This window comes from Anneissia japonica, unplaced genomic scaffold (assembly GCF_011630105.1).
Source record: "Anneissia japonica isolate Jap-2015-1 unplaced genomic scaffold, ASM1163010v1 scaffold2003_len1103335_cov173, whole genome shotgun sequence".
NCBI lineage: Eukaryota > Metazoa > Echinodermata > Crinoidea > Comatulida > Comatulidae > Anneissia > Anneissia japonica.
The window spans coordinates 120790-138703 of NW_022758706.1; the positions used below are offsets into that span (position 1 = coordinate 120790).

The following is a 17914-nucleotide window of genomic DNA, read 5'->3' on the forward strand; positions in this document are numbered from 1 at the left end:
GTATAGGGCTTATATACTATATATAGGCCTAGGCCTATCTATATACTGTATAGGCCTTATATACTGTATATAGGCCTATCTATATAATCACTTTATTAATAATAAATTGATTATATAGATAGGCATACAGTATATAAGGCCTATCATATAAGTCACTATAAGTGAGGGTACAAAAAGGTGAGAAGTGAATAAATAGCGTGAACAAAGAGTGAACAAGAAGGCCAAAAACTAAACTTTAGAGGTACGCCTACGCCAAACTATTTATATATGTAATGTATGTATCCACAATAACATACCTATATTTTTTATTCTTCTTACCAGCAACTTGTTGCCGATGTATATAATTATTAATAGGCATTTACGTTTATTACCATAGGCCCTAATTTATTATTATTATTAATGTTATTAAATGAGGACAAAACAAAGACACACAATTATCTCATATTTTAAAAAATAGTATTTTAAGTTTGAGTTTACAATCTACGACCAAAGACGTCGTTGTGCCACCATTGACTAATTAAAGAAATATTTTATTTTAAAAAAATCATATGATTTTGAGGCAACAAAATATTAATGTGTTACCATCGTGGGACAATCATCTAGATCCGGAGGACATGCGTTAAACCCCTCGCAACTAGTAACGCAGTCGTGTGTTGTGTTCATGACGTATGTTCTGTTTTCCAGTAGAGTTATTTCCAATTTCCACACACACCACAGAATAACAGTCAGATAGATCGGTACACTGGGAAGAAACCTACAAGAAAAAAAAATGTAACATTTTTTTCGTTAATGATTATATCATCAACGACAACCATACCTGGTCTATACTCAAATTCGTATTCCATAATTACTGGTATATATATTTAATAATGTATAGTTTTACAGACTCTTCATTCATTCGTTTATTCCCTCTTTCATTCGTTTAATGATTTGATCAAAATCAATCGAATATATAATATATTCACAGTAATTTCAAACAAATTAAAAAAATGTACATGTAAACCTTATTACAATAAAGTAGTAGTTAAAACAATATCGAAACTATGCAGTAATATGTTTAAAAGTTCGTATATACTTTGCAAACATTCTAATTTACGATAAATCGTCAAAAATCACTGGATTATAAAAATTAGGGGTGTCGACAACATGCAATCAACATTTACACGCTCACCAAACATTGAATGTACAGTACAGTACAGTACACATGACCAGCCCGGAGGGCAACTTAAGAAAGTTAAATTGGATTAGTTCAAAGACCAAGGATAATTCACGAAAATCCTAAGAAGACTTATTTCCATTGGGGTCCTTCTGGTAGTGATTGGGTAGTACACCAGCGTATGCTGCGTTTTTTTTTTTAACACCAACGGCTTAAACGTCACATCCGAAAGACGGTGCACTATTTATTGAAATTGCATTTCAGCCCTTTAGCTGGAGAATAGGATGGGACTTGAACCGGGGACCACGAAATCCCCAGGGTTCAGAGCAGTGCACACTGGCCACCACCAGTTTAGCTGAGTGACCTCAGCAGCTCCAAATATTATAAGTTTATGCTAACGTTGAAATTAATTACACCAATCAAACAGTTACAACTCAATCAAGGTTGACTCAGTTCACTGAGCATAATTATAGACTATTATATTATTGGTATTATATTATTGGTATTATTATTATGGTATTATAGACTAACTCTTATAAACTGAGACGATATCATAATAAGTCATGTGATCTAAAACGTCATATCACAAGGTTAGTGTTGTATCGAGGGACATAATACGACGCTAATTAAAGTATTAAGTTCGTCAAAGTTCATAATAGGCCATCAAAAAAAAAAAGCCAAACTGTCTTTGTATTTTATATTCTGAATTATTAGGTTAAAGGTATGAGGGATTTCACTGGGTTTAAAATGAATTTTCAGTACAGGTATATGGATTATAATTATAATGTCTATCAGAGGTCTAGTGTTATGACACTTGCAATGCGAGAGATCGAGGGTTCAATTCCGGCCATGGGCACCTGTTCATACAGTTGATATGCAATGCCCGATATGATCTTTAGAGTATTGTTCCTACCGTTATTTGATCAATTTTATATATAGAGTATATAAACATAATGTATATTTATTATTATTATTATTATTATTATTATTATTATTATTATTATTATTATTATTATTATTATTATTATTGTTAATATTATTATCATTATTATTATTATTATTATTACATATACATAATCATTAAGACAGGCAACATATAATCATAATTATTCATATTCTTCAAGCGCTTAGAGACGATTTTGCTAGGTTTCCATACAATCGCTACACGCAATACAATAGTACCAGCAAATCTAATGAACCGCTATAAAAACATGATTATCACCATTGTTTAGAGATGTAACGTGTTTGTTCTGATTCATTGGACACAGAATTGAACTGAATTCGTGGAAGTTATTTCATTATTTATTTATTTTATTTTGGAAAACAGACATAATTTATGGTGCGTCATGAAGTAGAACGTGAAATATACCCACTATCTCATGGAGAACTGTAGCACTAAAATATGCAGAACATAAAATATATTACGAAATAACTAATAAAAGCATGCATTATTGTATACCTGTAAGTCCTAAAATGTCTGAAGTAGTCTTTTAATATACTTCTAATAAATATATCCATATTGACATAGGTCTATAAGGAAATGTAATATTTCTGGTAGTGAATTCCATATAATAAACCTACAATTATTGTTGGAGACGCAAAGCAGCATTTCATTTAGACAGTGAATAAACGATAACATATATCGATTTCATTGGACACAGAATTGGATAGAATTCGTGGAAGTTATTTAATTTTTTATTTATTTAATTTTGGAAAACAGATAATACCCGTATCTCTATTATGATGTGTCATGTAGTAGAACGTGCCGTATACCCACTATCGCATAGAGAACGGTAGCACTAAAATATACAGAACATAAAATATATTACGTAATAACTAATAAAAACATGCATTTCTCAGTGGATCTACAGGAGGTGTATAGGGTGGCTAGCCACCCAACTTTGGTGACTTTGAAAAAAAAATGGTCACTCGTCTTGTGTGTATGTTTCTCATGTATACATGTATACTCTCGTAAAACATATAGGCCTACTTTCTATTTTAAGCTTAACTTCTTTTCAAAAAATCTCAGAAACGTCCCCAAATATGTTTAAGGGGATTGGGGGTTGGTCCTTTCAATTTTCGTCCGCAATGTAATAATTTCATAAGTCCAGAAGATACCTGAAAATTGTTAAAATGAGCTTCATAAATGACCCAGGTTTTAACGAAATGGTGCTGTACAGCCGGTACTCTATCTTAGCCCACAAACATCTGAATTACTTATAATAGGCCTACACGACTCGAGTGCGCGTCTTTATTATAATTTTAGAAGTATGAGACAAAGCGTGTAATAATAATAATAATAATAATAATAATAATAATAATAATAATAATAATAATGATAATAATAATAATAATAATAATGATAATAATAATATTAATAAGATTATTTTTCGGCACATGAAGTAGGTAAAGTAAATAAAAAATACATCAGAACAATAAAGTTTTATTTTCAATGGAACATCACAGCGATTAATTAGATGATGGTGAATTTTACTGTTATAATCTTTCAGTGTCATTTCCGGCAATCTAGAGGTACTATTTCCCCAAATGTTCTATGTGGAAATGTAAACTTGGCCTTAAAGTAGGAAGGCCAAAAGTAATTACATCAATGACAATGGTTTCTTTTTTTAGTTTTATATTCTAAAGTACATCACATATATTAATTAGATATTTATGGTTGCCGATAATCGCTGGTAAAACGTCATTTTGAATATACTGTATAATGGTGATGTGATGACGATAAATTTTACTATATAAAAGTGTCATTTCAGGTCATCTAGCGCTAACTATTACCTGAAATTTTCGGCCTGAGGTGGGTGTGGACTCACAAAATATCCCCTTCACCTTTAGAAACAGATCTGCGCCCTTGCCAAAACCACCACCCCGCCCCCAGATTGGTGCTTCGCAATTCGCATTATCCACCCCCATTGCTAAATCCTAAATCCGCCACTGTTATTGTATACTTGTATGTCCTAAAATATCTGAAGTAGTCTTTCAATATTATACGGTACGGTACTTCTAATAAATATATCCATATTGACATATAAGGAAATGTCTGGTAGTTAATTCCATATAATACACCTACAAATATTGTTGGAGACGCAAAGCAGTATTCCATTTAGACAGCGATTAAACGATAACGTATATATATATTAATATATTGTATGCTTATTAGACAAAATAACAATAATGATAGTAGTAGTAGTAGTAATAATAATAATAATAGTTTTAGGCCTAAGTGTATACTCCCATAAATGTAACTAATTAACAACGTCTCCCATGAACAGCATAGTGTTGTAAAATAATAGGAACGACCAACACAGTCCTGTATCCAATTCGATGAATGGAATTTTTAAAGGTAAACTGTAAACATTGGAATAATCTAAAAAATAATGATCCAAATAGTAATAGTATATTCTGTTTTGGAGCTGTGAAAGAAACAAAACGGCCTTACCATTTCCATTCGCCCGAGCTTTTTCTTATAGTGAAGAGGGTTTCAGCCGTAAGAGCAAACATACAGGCAGACACGATTATCAAATCTACGGTGTCCAATTCCCGGCTTGTGTATATTATAGCTGCGAGCGCATGGGCTGCGTAAATACCGCGGACGAGTATGAGCTTTGTCACCCGAGTAAGCTTCATCTCCAAAAAATGTTCCTGGCAGTGTTGAATTAGTGGTCCCTCGACAAATTTGGACGATTGAAACCAGTTGGAGAAATCGAACGGTTGCAGTGTGTATCGTAAATTTACATGGTAGTAGAGTAATAAATAATACTTGCTTTATTGCCATGGACCAATCATGTACCATACTTTGCTGCGATTGGCTAGCTTGTTGCAATTTTTATCGTCGCTGTTGTGTCTGACCAGCAATTAATTCATCGGTGATATTTTTATTCCGAGAATATAAACAAAACATTATAAAATTTAGTAGTATAATTTTTTACAATGGTAGTGTCTTTTATTAGTCTTTAAATATGCTTCCTAAACAGACAATGTTTCCCAATGAAATGATTGATAACTTCTTCTCCAACGGGGTCTCTGTACCCCCAACATGGACCTTCCGCTAGCGCCGCCACTATGTTTTCCTTGGATAACCGGTTGCTTATTGTTTTAGATGTAGGCCTACATTGTAGGCCCATAACAGAAATAATAACTGTGTACTTAAAACACACTTTTTTTAAACTTTTTAATTCTGTTTTACTCACAGCGCATTGAGACATTGTTTATGCGCTATAGCAAATTTATATACATTACATTATTACAAATGAATGTAAAATTCATTGTGTTCTTAAAGTCTTCCATATTTCAGATCAAAAGACAATGAATTTTCCATAATTAAATTCTTTGCATTTTGCATAATGCCGTTGGATATTGTCAACTTTTGCATTTATTGCAGTAGTACCGATATTGACACACAGGAGCAAAAAACTAAACCCAGTGGCGGATCCAGGTTGGTTCAAGGGGTTCGGACGAACCCCACTCTGTAAAGAAACGTAACAAAATACTACTGGGTCCCGGCTTACAAAAGGCATGCTCACCTACAGTACCTGGCATAGGTTGGCAGATCGGACAAACTAGGCTTAGCCCAAGCATTCAATTAGATACAATTAAAAACACTGTTTTCGGCTCGATGTCATGCACGAAAGTGTGTTCTTCAGGCCTATCGATTCATCAATCTATAAGAAAGATTACGTATCCAACTACTCAATATTGTTGGAATATAGGCCTAATAATGTATTGACTATACGTTTGATTTTCTTCTATGGTAGGCCTAAGAATGAGATAAAAATCACCTGACTTTTTTTTTTAAGAGGGGAAAACCTTGCCATCTAGGAATCAAAATTTTCCCGGGGGAGGACCCCCAACCCCCTTTAATTTTCGGGTTTCTGGGAAAAATTTTGAACCCCCATCTTTCAAAAACTGGATCCGCCCCTGAGGCCAATGTTACCTTTCTCATTAGGCCTTACATTATTCCTCCTGAGAACTCGGAGTTTTTAAATCAAATTGTAATCGAATCTTCATCTTCCCGATGTGTTTGAGGCTACTGTTTAGTTATGTGTTGTCGTTTTCCTTAGTGAAACTAGTACTCAAATTAAATTGAAATTGAATCTAATTAGTACCAGAAGGTAGAAAATGTTTACTTTTGGAAATGAAATGTGAATTGAATAACATTTTAACCTCCGTTATTCTGACGACATGCTTTTGCCATTAGAAACTGCAAACCCAGCAAAAAGAGCTATAGGCCTAGGTTTCCAATATCTAATACAGCGCTTCCTAAACCTTTTTTCCCCGGAGACCCAATTTGGTGATCGGCCCTGCATCACTTTGGGAAGCGCTGATAATATAGACTTTGCAAACGTACAGCAAAAGGAGCTAGCAAAAGTATGTCTTCAAAATAACTATAATAGGTTTGCAATATCTGATAGACATGCTGGTACTCTTTCGTATAATTCGAAAAATCCACCTGCATGAAATTTCGACCACTGGAGTACCCATATATCAATCTGTGTGCTGTTTATCATTGTATTGAAGTCAATAAACTCATAATAATTAATGACGTAAGTTGCTTACGAATTGTCCGGAGTTGCCAGTAATGTCTGTAATGTTGGGCTACCCTCGCATTCCGATTTTTCAAAACAAACTGTTTATTGCCTGACGGTCATGTTGATAACATAGGCGTAGATCCCGGGGGGGATGGAGGGGATATATCCCCCCGATATTTGACAAGGGGGGATGGTCAATTGAATCATCCCCCCAATATTTTGACTATGTATGGGATAAAATGGAGCTTTACGCACTTCAAAAGACTGTAACAGAAATAATTTGCACTGTCTTATGCGCTTACAAAGATGAAAATTAGCATAATGTATTAATGTTGATAACAAAATTATTTTATCTGGTACCAATCTAAGCTCTTCTTTCCTTAGATGCAGCCCCTCTCCCACCTAGGTTTATTTCACCTAAGAATCGTACGATTTCTACGAGTTAAAACTCGTGATCTTTTTAAAGGACCTATACGAGCTTATTACGTGTTAGCTACGAGTGAGGTACGACTTTATGGAGTTGGTTACGAGTTATGTAGGAATTATGCCGAGCAGAGCACCGAGTTAACTACGATATTATTACGAGCGTAACAAGTTTGTACCGAATTAGATACGAGTTAGGTACGAGCCAACTCGGTGCGCTCGTACTTACTCGTACTCGTTTTTGGGTGCTCGCATCAATCTCGTAGATGACAAAATCGCTGACGAGTATCCAGAGTAGTGTACGAGCTAGGTAGGAGTACCCCGAGTACTCTACGAGCTACCTACGAGTTCTTCGAGTTTACTACGAGTTATCTACTCGTGGCGATAATTTTGAACATGTTCAAAATTAGTATTACGAGTTCAGAGCTGCTACGAGTAGGTAAGATTCCCTCCGAGCTTTCCGAATCGTCCTACGAGTTTTTGCCGAGTTAGCAACTCGGCATTCTCTTGTAACTCGTATGCTGAAAAAACCCCTAGTGGGAGAGGGGCTAATAATGTGCTTGCCACATTTCACACTGAAGGGTGTGTACGACATCAGTAATGTTATATCAATTCCAAGAATGTTTAAGGTTATATCGGTTGATGAGGTTTCCAGCTTCAGAGGGGGGGGGGGGCAATATCTCCTGTCCGCACAAGGGCACACATTGGCGCTGACACCAGGCGCGTGGGTGTAATATGACACCATCATGCCCATATATGAACCACAAATTTGTCACATCAAATTTGATAGATGTGGACATAGACTTGGTAAATATGTCAACCACTTAAGTTTTAGGAATAGACTGGCGTTACTATGTGATTTCTTCTAGTTTCGACATAGTAGTATAAAAATCAATTCATTCAAAAAAAGGGGAGGGGGAAGTCAGGGGGAGATGGGAAGGTGACCTTTAACGGTACTACAACTGTGTAAAAATAGAAAATTTTCTGTATACTTTCCTTCATCTAGGTAGCTGTTTGAAGCATCTGGTTCACTGTGGCATACATATACATTGAGGTGTCTGGTGAGTGGGGTGGGGGGAGGGGTCTGAAGTTACAGTAACACTAAGACATCCAGTCATGCCTCAAAGTGAATGATGTAGTGCCCTCAAAAGGTATTTCTGCAAAATGGTTTGATTGTAACCAGACAATAGAAAAATTTTTTAAAATGACAAAATCACAAACACTGCCCACTTACAGAACAAGGCTAATGATATGTCTAAGGGATTGCAAAACAAACTACATTTACAACGTATTTATAATCGCACTTTCAGAAGTACTTCTCACTTAACATTATTAACTTCCTTTCAAATTAATCCTCGTTTTTTCTTGTATTCTGCTAGGTTGAGCGACCGTCTAGGAGCTCCTTCTCCCGATGAACTCTGCGGCTTGGCAAATTGTGACCTGCTTTCTGTTGAGAAATAATGGCAAGTTTTTAGTTTTTTATAAAGTGCAACTACAAAAATAGATTTATTTCATAACTTTTCATTGATTATTGTTAATGATAGTTGACTTCCAACATCCTTTTCATAGTTAAGTTACTCATCTACTTCATAGGTGGGAAAGTACGGCCTGACAGTGATTTTTTTGCAACGTACAAAAAAAAATTAAAAAACCCAAACATCTTTTGAAATAAAACACGTTGTTTTTTACGGCCCAACACCGATCATCTGAGAATAAAGTGGTATAAAAGCAGTGCATGAAGGTTTTTTGGAAGCACACTGGAAACATCAAAGTTTGGGTGCGGCTCTTGGTGTTAAATCCAAAATTCACTTTCACCCTCCGACAAATTTTTATGCCCACCCCTGATCTACTTAATTTCAAGCAATATATTAGGCTGATACCATTGATAGGATAAAATGGGATAATGATGATGATGACGGTGATTAACAAATCTACTAATTCTAAAGCAGAACTTACCAACAACTGGAACGTCTAGATCAATTTTGATTTCAAAATCATGGGCTTGGAACAAATCCTCTGAAACTTTTCTTTCCTGGACCCTGGCTGGGTTTGCCTCTTGCGTCAACGATGCTATAATGTCAGCCGCCTGGCATGGAGTTAAAATATATATAAAATTTCAGAAAAATGTTCTATTGGCAGCATTTGGAAAAGTTGACCAAACTGGGAAATGTCTAACCTACCTATGTCCATAGGTATGTGTAATTGTACTGAGAAGAGATTTTTAAAAGTGGGGGTTTGGAGTGAGGGGTGGGTAGGAAGAGCACTAAACAAAGATACAATTAATTGGTGTATGCTGTGGAGGGGGTGGGGGGTCCCAATGTTCATGTTATATATAATTTTGTTGAACTTGCATTAAACCTTTTATGCAGGTTAAAAATCATCATTCTGATTTATAATTGTCATCACTGGCTATGCTGTAGATCTTAATTTTTCTAGCAATGTATATTAATTGTTCAATGTAAAAAATAATAATAATGTTACATTTATATATCACATAATGCAATACACTATCAAAATTTGTGACAAATTAATGTGATATGCCCATATTTGGTTGTAATATGACATCATTATTCCCATATATGGGTATATCACACAAATTTGTCACAAATTTGAAGAAATCAATCAATGAAATTTTTTCAAAAATAGGAATTTTGTAAGCAAATAAAAATAAATTGGCACAACAAAAATTCAAGGGGTCGCCATTCTCTTTAAATGTGTTTAGAATTTATATACGATATTGAAATATAATAATGAGCTATTTTACATAGCAGAATAATCTAAAAACCGCCCTCATTATCAGTTTTACAATTCAAATATATAAAAATATATTTGGAATCGTATTTACCATGTCTGCATTACTGGTGTTTCCTGACTTTTCTGCATTCAATCTTCTCGCCTGTTCTTCTTTCAATTTCTGAAGTAACAATTTTGGATCTTCCTCCATGTCCTTGGTCTGTTAATGTCAATAAAAAGCTCATTTAATAATTAAAAAAAATAATTGAATTAAATACTATAAATTTAAAATTATTTTTGGTTGGCAGATACTGGTGCTATACAAAATCCTTTATTATTACTGTCATTGTTTCTATTCATTTCATTGTCGCTACCAATATCACCATTACAACTGTCATCATTATCCACAAATATTATACCAATAACTGTAAATCTCTATGCCTGCTTTTCAATCCAATAAGACTCTTCATATTTCCTTTGCACAACACATTATGTAATTTCATTTAAAGTTAGAAACTTAAATATTTCATACATATTATTTATAGTGAAGCTGGTTATCTCACAGCGATGGTAGTGTGATGTTAATAAAGAATAAACTACATTAAATTTTTATTTGATGTACTTATATTTTGTATTCATATTCTAAATAAAAGTTCAGCCTCTGCGCAAAAACAAATTGTTATCATTAAAATTATTACGAATGTTTTACCTTGGTGACTAGTGTTGGTCGGCATTGACGCCGGGTAAACGGATCATCAGGTGCATTCTCCATCTCTTTGATTTCATCAACGGCAGCCTTTTCAGAATCAGCAATGTTTCGCTCACGATTACGTTGGTTAATATATCTACCAGGTTTAATTATTAAAAACAAATATACATATAAAATTCAGAATTTCTAAAATTAAGCTTCATCATATATTATTTATTTGGACAATTAATTCATGGATTGAGAAAATGGTAGACTGGTTGGTTATTTGATTGACAGGGTAATCAATTAGTTGACCAATACATTAATTAGTTTACTGATTGGTAAACTGACTGATTGATTGAATCCTGATTGTTTGATTTTTTTGATTGATTGATTGATCAATTTATTGATTGGATGATCGATTCATTTATTCCTTTTGATTAATTGATGGGTTTCTCAAGTAACTAGTTAACCGATTCCTTGATTGACTAATTAGTCAACTGATTTAATCCTTGACTGATTTAATCATTGACCGATTGATTATTTTTATTTTCTAAAAAAATCTTTATTTAACACTCTATATGTTTATGAACGATTCTATGTCATGTACAACAAATATCTCAGAATGTATTATTTTGACAATAAAGTTGACTTGTATCTTGTATCTTGTATGATTTCTTGATTAGTTGGTTGATTGATTTACTGATTAATCATTTGATATATTCCTTAACTGATTGATTAATTGATGGGTTTCTCAATTAACTAGTTAACTGATTGCTTGATTGACTACTTAGTCAACTGATTTAATCCTTGACTGACTTAATCATTGACCAATTGATGATTTCTTGATTAGTTGGTTGATTGATTTACTGATTAATCATTTGATATATTCCTTAACTGACTGATTAATTGATGGGTTTCTCAAGTAACTAGTTAACTGATTGCTTGATTGACTACTTAGTCAACTGATTTAATCCTTGACTGATTTAATCATTGACCGATTGATGATTTCTTGATTAGTTGGTTGATTGATTTACTGATTAATCATTTGATATATTCCTTAACTGATTGATTAATTGATGAGTTTCTCAATTAACTAGTTAACTGATTCCTTGATTGACTACTTAGTCAACTGATTTAATCCTTGACTGATTTAATCATTGACCGATTGATGATTTCTTGATTAGTTGGTTGATTGATTTACTGATTAATCATTTGATATATTCCTTAACTGACTGAATGATGTGGGCATGATGGAGACATATCCATTTGATATATCACACGCAGCAATGGAATAAGAGACTTACGCAACAGCATTGACGTTTTTATTCCTAACTCGATCAAGCTGCTCAGCTCTCTCTTCTAGCTCCTCCAAACGCTGGTTAAGCTCAAACACCTCTTTCTCTCTGCTTTCTAACATGGCCATATCCTACAAAATATAAAATGTTAACTATTTAATCCAACGCAAATTAAACATCCACATTCACATACACAATTAACTATTCTTGTTTTGATTATTTAAATTTTTTGAAAAAAAAAACTATGTGACTTGCCCCTAATACATAAGGTAGTATAAGTGGTCTTTAATGGCTTCATGGCTCAGTTGGTGGAGAAATCTAATAGCGATCAGTGGGTTGCATTCAAATGGGGGACAATACGTTTTCCGAAAAAATTTATCATCTTTCTTACTAGTGTTTCTACCATTTGATTCATGTTTATGGACCATAATAACTAATAGAAACATTCATTTCTTACTCTTTTTTTCATTAGCTGAGTCTTCTTCATGGCATAATTCCTGGGATTTCGTCGGAATCGTTCTTTTTCTGTTACGATCTGAAAAAAAAAAACACAAAAATATATGAAAACTTAAGCAATGCATATACTGTATTAGCTCTGTCTTCAGCTTAAGCCAATAAAATATAGTGTTCCTTCCAATAATTAATTAATTTAATAATTTGTTCACTCACAATTTTTAATACTTTAGTATGATGAATGGTTAAGAAAATAAACTAAAAATGCTCAGATAAAGGAGTCGTACAACTGGGAATTCTATTGTTGAAAGAAAAACTTACAATGCAAATATGTAAATCTTAAAAATTAAAACAACTCGTCTAAAGTAATTAGTAAAGCATACCTGTTCAATGTCCTCTTCTTTATAGTGGTATGATAATGCATTCTTAATGTCCTCTAGTTTTTTATTAACATAACCTACTGATGGTAATGGCAACCGCCTCATCTCCATCTGTGGATGTATAATTAAATAATTAAGTAGGTATCATAGTTTCTCATGTTTAAGGTATAAGGTGGGCAGATTATATATATAATTCAAACAATAGTGAGCTTGCCCATAAAATGCTAGATAGGACTAGCCTAAGTTTCATGAATTAATCCAGCCTAGGCCTCACAAATGGGTCCAGCCTTAGGCTCACCTGAGCCTAAACAGACTAGGTAGCCCAGTGATAGGCCTACATGTTACTTGTATATTTCAGTTACGAAGTGCTGTAAGTGACTCTCCACAATAAGTCAAAACATCCTCCCGAGTAAAGCTTGCATAGAACCAAACCCATGCAAAGTGTCCTAAGTTAACAAATGCAATAAAGCAGTAGAAAAATAAGAAACAAACAAAACAATAAACAAATACAATCTAAGCAAGGTGAGAGGAACTATTGAAAAAGGTGTGTTTTTAGATGGGCTTTGAACTGCCTAAGTGAATCACAAGATCTGAGAGAATTAGGCTGACCAAATTTGGGCAGCAATTGAAGGGAATGAATTGTCACCAATACATTTATGGTAGACCGGTCGAACAATTTGGATGGAGTTGGATGATCTTGTTAAGATCTAGCTCTTATTAAAGATATTTTCCTTGTTTCACAGCTAAAAGTGTGTCCTCTTAAAAAGGGTGTTCCAATGAAGTGCTTTTAATATAATTAAACTTCCAGATTTTTCATTTCAGGCATACATAACCTGTAAAATTTCACATGGCTGTCACTGGCTAATGTAGCTGATATAGCATAAAATGAAAACCCCCTTCACCTAGCTACCCTTACCCTCAGCAACCCCTAAGCTTAGTTACCCCTCTCCACAGCTACGCCTTCCCTCATCTACCTCTTCCTATATCATCATCACTACAAACACAATGAGCATGCTCTAATTAACCTACATCTTCTTTCCACTTGAGGAATTCCGAATCTGTGAACTCTTGATTTGAAATGAACTCCAGACGAAATACTCGCTCTTGGTTCGCATATCTAACCCAAACAAAAAGAAAATAACATTAAACTGATAATTCAAATGATAATATTGATAATAATATTTATAATATAACAGTATTAATAATATTAAGACATAATAATAATGGCTTGTGGTTCTTTTTCTTTTACGAATTTGTTACAACAGAGGTACACACCTCAAAATGATCTTGGCCTAGTATTTGATTGAAAAAAAGATAATTGACAAAAATGAGAATGTCTGGAAGAGTAGGGATTTAAACTTGGATCACATAGAGAGATATCAGGAGACATGATTTCTAATCTTGGTTGGAGCAATCTTTTCACTCTGATAGATTTTCTGATCTTTACCATTTTACAAATTATTTATGTTCAGCATGAACTTAAGATGGTCTAGAGTTGACATCAATGTCACTGTATTAAAGCCTGTTTATACTTGCAACAACAACGATAATGATAAAAAGCTAAAAAAGTAATTCTTTTTATAGAAAATAAAAGAAATGTGCCAAGTTTTATATTAGGACGGTCCAATAACGATTTATCGTGTATACAATAACAAAATATTTTGACAAATCAAACAACGTTACTACTAAGATTTTATCATTTTCCCATGATTATGACGTCATCTGAATTGATTTATGAACATTTTTTTTTTATTGCATACACAAACCGGCCTTTATACATATGCTGTACAAAAACATGGAACACTGGTAATAAAAATAATAGATGATGGTCTAAGAGTAAAAAAAATAATAAAGCATAATGTTTAGCAGCGGTAAAATTAATCATGAACATCACAAACACCCAATACTGGACTCACGCAAACTTACTTTAACTTCAAACCCTTATTGGTCTTTGTCGATCCAAGTTGATAAATCTTAGCAGTCTGTACTACAGATGTAATCTGAGCAACCTGCAAATCAAAGGCGAACTCATAAACTGAAATTATATTATCAATAAATAAGTAATAAAAATTAAGGCAACAGTACTTTTTCAGAAAACCATTGACACTTTCATTGATATAGTGCACTTCTTCATGGGATTATGTATACCCAGTTTATACCTTGCCACATTTTACTCAGTGGCAGATAAAGGAATTCAAAATAGAGGGGCCTGGGGAGGGACTTCCACAGATGGAGGGTCTATACCTCCTCAGCCCAACGTGGGAATTTTGTAAAATTTATGGGGAACAGGCCTGCTGGGCCCCCTTGATTTTGCCTCTGCTACTGTATGAAAAATTTATACTATTCTTTATCTGCCATTCAAACTTTTATATTCTAATCATAAAATAAAATTACACTTCAAGATAGGAGGAAATGGCCATCATTATGTTTTATTATGCCTATAAACTTTTACAAATTTTGTAGAGAATTTGAATCTACAAAGTACATACCCTGTAAACTGGCCTTCCTTCATGGTTACCAATACCTATCCGAACAAAGCAGCCAACAACTGTGGTAGAAAAAAACGGCATGTGTACCCATCTACAGAGAAATATGAATGAAAAAAGATGCTAATAACAGTAATAAAGCATAAAGCATATTTCAAATAGCAAGTATAAAAGAATTTTACTATTTACAAATGATCCCATCAGATCAGAATTGAATACTAAACTGCTCAAATTTGACAAATTTTAGTTTATATTATATATGTTTATCGAATTGGTTGTCTTTTTTGTTAACTGTTGTGTTAGACTGTATCTCATTGAGTCGCTTGGTAGTTTTTAGGGTTATTGTGATTTCAATGAATTGTGGAGACTTGGCTAGCACTATGTAACTGTTACAAAAGATGAAGTATTAGTACAGATGGGGGAAAACTGAATTACTGCATGCCAATTGGAATAATGTCCATTAATATTTACCACAAAACTTGACAACATGAAAGGCTTTGAAGATATATTCACATTTGCCAAGGAAGGGAAACATTAATAAGAAAATTAAGCAGGACAGCTGAAGCAAAGAAGTAGTCACATCACTACTTGAAATAATGGCAATAAAGTAAAAGTAAAGACTGGAACATTTTTTTATTTTTTTAATTGAAATCACCCCAACCAAGGCCCGAAAGCCATTTCTAGGCAAGGGATTACTTGTAGCTTAATTATTTTATTTATATGCCATGAAATGCTTGCATGACAGGGCTGAAACATAACTTGAGCACTTCACAGCCTGTCAACCATGCAGGTTGGGGTTTCTAAGCATGGCCGGCCGATATCAATCAGCGTGTGGCTCATGATCACATTTTCAACAACCAGAATGGAAACTGCTGAGCCAAACTGCCTTCCCCAGGCTGATTGGATTAATGCATGCAAATTGGATTAATACATATTGATTAGATTAAATGTGGATTGTTTAATGGATTAATGTGAGCTCATTAATGTGACTTCATTAAAATACCTCAACAATTTTGAATAGCTGATTTAAAAGGATAAAAATAAGCTATCAAATTCCAACCAAATCTTAATTGTAAGTTAATAATGATATTAAGAACAGAGTCTTATTATTGCATGAGTGTCTATTATTATTACGAGAGTATGTGTTCTTTTGTTTTTGGGTATGCGTTTCATAGAAGATCATTTATTCTGCGAATAAATGAGTGATTCGCAGTTTGGTATTAACCTACGTCAAATCAACACTGGTAGATGAGGTAAAACTTTAGCTAATTCAATAGTTAAAGTTGTTAATCTATTACAGTATAGTTAAAAGCTTAAATTGACCTAAGTCTAAATTATAGAGTATAGGATATAGATATTGTGATTATTAATGATTGTAACCATGGAACATTTATTTATATTTTAATTTATTCATCTGATTTATAGCTTTCATGGTGCGGTATACAAAAATATTGTATATTCAACAAAGAATTTGCACCAGTACAAAATTTCATGTTCATGACATTTTTGCTCAGTGTACAAACTTAAATATACAAATTAAGCATCATCATATTACGTCCAGTTCACATAGTCTTTAGCCTACCTTTCCATCTTGTTCCTTGATAGTCGAATCTTACCAAGTTCTAACTTATCTGTTATGGGTTCATCCTGTTTCTCGTCCTCCTCACTAAACAAATGAGAAAAACAAGACAGAATATCAGAAGTGAATGTACTTTCTTTAAATTATAATGTCCATAGATCTTATTGGTTTCTTTTTCTCTATTTTTTGAATAAGATTGTAATTTTTTAGCAATAATAATAATAATAATAACCAGAACCCTGCGGGTGTGTACGTTTCTTTGTACACAAAAACTAAACACAAATTTGGGAATTGCGATAATTAAGTCACCAAATTCATTCATTGCATTTTGCCAAATTTGAAACTAATTGTACTTGCCATTTTTTAGTTACCGTGGTATGGTAACAAACAGCGACTTTTTTCCCTTTTGAAATAAAGTAAAGCAACACCTAATGAGCAAGTATACAAGAAACTAGATCTTGAAATGATGCATTGCATTGTTTAGCGTCACATCTCAAAAAAAAAAAATAAATAAAAAATTGGGGTGGGGAGGGGGTTAATTTTACTTTTCTGCATATCAATATTCTTTCTGCACGCATCCTATAAAACTTGTTTTAACTAAAATATGAATTAAATTAAATGAATTACTTAATCACAAATTTAACATAGATAAAAAATTTAATTAACAACAAAAAGCCAAAGCAAAATACACTACAAAATAAACTTGGTTTAGGCCAATGTATATTTGTCAATGATTGTAGATTGTGAAGTTAAGAGACTTGTTTCTGAACGGCAAAACAATAATGTAAGTAGGCCTAGGCTATGTAAAGTCATGGTACAATTCAATTTTTTTTTTTCAATTTTTTTCTCTTTTTTAGGGTGGGGAGGGGGGTTTTGAGAGGGAAAAAATGTTAATTTATTTCAACCCACACAGTAGGTCCTAGTGTAGAATAGTCTTCCCTTCCCACAGTCTTTATATAATTTTTAAATCAATACGCATATTTATCATATTATACTGTAATTATCAGAATAGGATAGGTCTATTTAGTATTCATTCAATGAATCGAATACGCCTTTTTCACGAATCGGTAGACATCTTGAAGTGATGACAAACATTGCGAGTCAGCGGTGCGTAACCAACAGAAATAAGATAAGCTTTTGGGCTGATTTTCTGACATCATGTTATTTAAAAAAAC

The 17914-nt window shown here is 33.5% G+C and overlaps 2 protein-coding genes across 2 annotated transcripts in view; both read right to left on the minus strand.

The window, feature by feature from the left end:
• Positions 1-555: 555 nt before the first annotated feature.
• Positions 556-4906, minus strand: LOC117125412. Its single transcript, XM_033271935.1, has 2 exons — positions 4611-4906; positions 556-754 (listed from the first exon to the last, which is right to left on the minus strand). Exons 1-2 carry the CDS (start codon positions 4796-4798, stop codon positions 571-573), a joined length of 372 nt encoding a protein of 123 aa, XP_033127826.1. The 5' UTR covers positions 4799-4906; the 3' UTR covers positions 556-570.
• Positions 4907-7853: 2947 nt separating this feature from the next.
• LOC117125381 (RNA polymerase-associated protein RTF1 homolog) overlaps positions 7854-17914 on the minus strand; it is a 16565-nt gene continuing 6504 nt past the window's right edge. Inside the window, exons 7-17 of the mRNA XM_033271878.1 lie at positions 16743-16826; positions 15164-15254; positions 14601-14683; positions 13704-13791; positions 12678-12785; positions 12299-12376; positions 11851-11972; positions 10565-10700; positions 9968-10075; positions 9079-9208; positions 7854-8569 (exon numbers count right to left, since the gene is read on the minus strand). Coding sequence (XP_033127769.1) covers positions 8466-8569; positions 9079-9208; positions 9968-10075; positions 10565-10700; positions 11851-11972; positions 12299-12376; positions 12678-12785; positions 13704-13791; positions 14601-14683; positions 15164-15254; positions 16743-16826 — 1132 coding nt within the window. The 3' untranslated portion in view covers positions 7854-8465. The remainder of the gene's footprint in view (positions 8570-9078; positions 9209-9967; positions 10076-10564; positions 10701-11850; positions 11973-12298; positions 12377-12677; positions 12786-13703; positions 13792-14600; positions 14684-15163; positions 15255-16742; positions 16827-17914) is intronic.